Raw genomic sequence first — 4,111 nt, forward strand, 5'->3', positions numbered from 1 at the left:
TTTTTAGTTGTGCAGATAATTTCTTTCTATTTTTAGTAGAGACAGGGGTCTCGCTCTTGCTCAGGCTGGTCTCGAACTCCTATCTTGAGCGATCCACCCGCCTCGGCCTCCCAGAGTGCTAGGATTACAGGAGTGAGCCACCGCACCCGGCCTGCACAGCACTTTTAACACTAAGAATGTGCATATTATGCATAAGGAGCTATAGGGGAAAAAAAAGAATGAGCATGATTTCATTTCTCCATGCAGGTGTTTATAGGCTGAAAACCATATGAAGATTGCTGTTTTCAGATTAGTGGGTAAAGAATAGATTATTATTAGCTTTGCTTTGCAAAACAATATTCATAGCATATGTCTCCCATAAGGACTGGGATTTGAAGGAACTTGAATGAGGGGGTTGTATGGAGAAGAAAAGAGAGAACTCATTCTAAAAATAAAGGAATAGAAGAATAAGCAAAAAATGTGCAATGTAAATATAGGAGAAGGAAACAAAAAAGTGAGCTTCATTCTTGAAAAGAGTGAGGGAAGTGGAACAGGGAAGAGAAAACCAGGACAATGATGTAGGCAGGGCCATATCATTGGCCCTTGTTGGGCATTGATCATTTTCTATTTTTGAGAGCCTGGCAAACAGGGTGCTCTCAAAAAATATTTGTTGAATGAATAGCACTAGGGAGCCAAAGGGTTAAGGACTCAAAAGAATTGGGGACATAGTTGAAGCATAAATGAAAAACTGTTTAAAACTGAAGTTAGGGCTAATTAGACTAGAAAGGCTGTGGGGTAATGGAAGAATAGGAGAACCCTTAGGTAGCACTAAGAGTAAATTAATTTAATGTATTTACTTTTTGCAGGGCTAGATGTTCTGAAGAAAGCATGGTTTCTAGAGGTAAGCAATTCCGGAGGTCTTCTGCTATGCTTTTCAACATAACGTCATTATTATCTTGAGTGAATTCATCAAAATCTCCTGGGGAAAAAAAAAAACTCTTATAGTTGTAGTCGTACCTAGACTAATGGTATCCATACAATGGATATATTTTCCATCAGATAGCATCAATTTATACAATAACAATAAGTAAACCTAACCAATAACAGATTCAAGTCCTAACACAAGTTCTACTTAAAATATTGAGTGTTTTGGGAGGGGGGAAGAGAGGATGGGTAAATTCACACCTAACGGGTACAATGCACACTATCTGGGTGAAGGGCACACTTATAACTTTGACTTAAAAACTGTACGAAAGCAATAATATTTCAGAATATTACGGAGGTACACACCAAAAAAAAAAAACTGAGTTTTTCCTTTTTCCAAACTGCTTACCATATAAAAGCAAAGATATTTTTAAAAACATGTAGTATTTTAATTACTTTATTTTTATTCAAGAATAATACTGCCATTAATTTTTAGGGGTTTAAACTCATTAATAATTAGTCAAATATTTCTTCTGTGAACACACAGATCATAGAAATTTAGGAGGTATCACTCAGGGGATTATTAAAAAGATAACCCTAATCTGGGTATCCTTGACTCCAATAAAATGTACCCAAGACTTCATCTGGCACCAATTATATAATAAACTACAATAATCATGTTTTTCTGCTATACTAAAGCAGCAGATAAAATAATAATTAAAATATCGTATTTCTGATGGCTGTGGTCTATTTTTGGATGGTCTGGCAAAAGAAGTGTGTGTGTGTTGCAATAAATGTAGAAAAGGTATGGTAAGAGATTGTAGGTGAATCTAGATGATGGTATAAAAGTTGTTGTGTTCATTGTTCCGTTGTTTCAAATTTTCTGTGGGTAATGGGCTCTAAAAAAATATCTTTTCTGGCCAGGTGCAGTGGCTCACACCTGTAATCCTAGCAGGCCAAGGCAGGGGTGGGGGGGATCTTGAGTCCAGTAGTTTGAGACCAGCATAAGCAACACAGTGAGACTCTAAAAAAACAGAAAAATTAGCCTGGTATGGTGGCATGTGCCTATAGTCCCAGCTACTTGGGAGGCTGAAGCAGGAGGATCGCTCCAGCCAAGGAATTGGAGGATGTAGTGAACTGTGATTATACCACTGCACTTTAGCCTGGGCAACAGAGCAAGACCCTGTCTCAAAAAAAAAAAAAATTATAATAATAATTTCTAAGCAGTACATATACAATTTAAAATAGGATGTGACTTATCTCATCTGGAAGTAAAATACCTTTTTTTTGAGACAGAGTCTTGCTCTGTTGTCCGGGCTAGAGTACTGTGGTGTCAGCCTAGCTCACAGCAACCTCAAACCCCTGGGTTCAAGCAATCCTCCTGCCTCAGCCTCCCAAGTAGCTGGGACTACAGGCCTGCGCCACCATGCCCGGCTAATTTTTATATATATATTTTTAGTTGTCCAGATCATTTCTTTCTATTTTTTAGTAGAGACAGGGTCTCGCTCTTGCTCAGGCTGGTCTCGAACTCCTGACCTTGAACAATCCACCAGCCTCAGCCTCCCAGAGTGCTAGGATTACAGGCGTGAGCCACCGCGCCTGGCCTGGAAGTAAAATACTTTTGAAGTCAGCCATTGTCTAGGATGTCAAATGTAGACTGGAAAGGATTACTAAAAGAATAGTAGGGTAGGAAAACTATTTTACCTTCCTCTTAAAAGACTTTATATGGAATTCTTGCTAGGGTAGAAAGACCTCAAGAAGATTTTCTTACAATTTAAAAATAGCCATAAAAGGAAAACAAAGATATCCTAAAGAAAATGTCATCCATCCCCACATTCCCTGTCCCCCAAATCTTTGGATGTTTTAACTTTGGATGTTTCAACTCACGATGTCCTTCTTAAACATAAAATAATTTTGTGTTTATTCAGAATGCTATTTTCATATAATAAATAATTAAAATTTGGATGATGTTTTATAGCTTACAAAGTTCTTTCATGTAGAAACTAAGTCAATTAACTATTATAACATCCATGTGAGGAAGAAAATCAAGATTACATTTCAGATTCAGATTTACTTGATTAGGAAACTGAGCGTTCCAAGGTTAAATGAATTACCAAAAGTTGCAAAGCAGGCCAACAGCTGCACAAGGACATAAATCTGTTTGCTGCCCATAAACAATGTACTCTTCCCACCCCCCACAATACCACTGAGTCCCTACATACAAAGATTCTTTCTCTGTATAACTTTCCCTTGAGCCATAGTAGTTAATACCTGTATTTGCCTCTCTGACTTGATGTAGGAAGGCTTTTTAGCTCTTTTTTCTTTTCTCACATATCTAGTAGAATGCTCTAAGCTATTGCTTTAAATTATTCCTAGAAGGAGGCAGAATATAAATTACAGAGAAACAAAAATACTATTGAGATGCATTCCAAATTGTTTTAGGCCGAATTTAAATAGCTTTTTTTATGCATTTAGTCCCCTAAACTGACCTTTTTCATTGTATTCCTACAATCTAATTAATTTTTCCCAGGTGCTAATTAATACCTAAATCTGCTTAGTTTCCCTCCATAGATAGAATATTGTATGGAAGCTTCTATGACTGAAATTTAATTCTCATATCACTCACACCAGTGCTTCTCTCAGTTTTGTAAATGGTGTAACTAAAGAATCCAATAAAAACATCTCATTATATGAAACTAAAATATTTTATGACCCAAATTCCTTGGAATTACTTCTGTAACATAAACAAACCATGTAATAAAAAACATGGTTTCATGAGTTTGGCTTATAAAACCAGTCTTAGAGTGGAAAGGGAACTTAGACAATGACCTCTTACCAAATGGCAGAACACTACGTATAAATCTTTGATATATGATATACAGTTGTTCAGTTTTTACCTTAACACATCAGGGACAGCATTTCTTCCTCAGACTCAGCCAGAATCTGCCTCCCTATAATATTAACTCATTTTTAAAATTTCAGCCTGAAAAGTATCATCTTTATTGCTGTACATTTACTGAATGAGCACTTAAGGCATGCTAGACTTTATGCAGTGCTTTTTACACTGTCATTAACCCCAGGAGCCCTATAGGTGGCACTATTATCATCTCTATTTTTTTTTTTTTGAGACAGAGTCTCACTGTGTTGCCTGGGCTAGAGTGCCGTGGCATCAGCCTAGCTCACAGCAACCTCAAACTCCTGGGCTCAA

The 4,111-nt window shown here is 37.0% G+C and overlaps 1 protein-coding gene across 1 annotated transcript in view; it reads right to left on the bottom strand.

Annotated features, from left to right (window-relative positions):
* The window catches only part of LOC105821427, a 34,177-nt gene that overhangs the window by 21,436 nt on the left and 8,630 nt on the right, over positions 1-4,111 (bottom strand). The window contains exon 2 of the mRNA XM_012658130.1: positions 837-958. Within this exon, the coding sequence (XP_012513584.1) occupies positions 837-958 (122 nt within the window). The remainder of the gene's footprint in view (positions 1-836; positions 959-4,111) is intronic.

The sequence above is a fragment of the Propithecus coquereli genome, unplaced genomic scaffold (assembly GCF_000956105.1).
Source record: "Propithecus coquereli isolate 6110/MARCELLA unplaced genomic scaffold, Pcoq_1.0 Scaffold116, whole genome shotgun sequence".
Classification (NCBI taxonomy): Eukaryota; Metazoa; Chordata; class Mammalia; order Primates; family Indriidae; genus Propithecus; species Propithecus coquereli.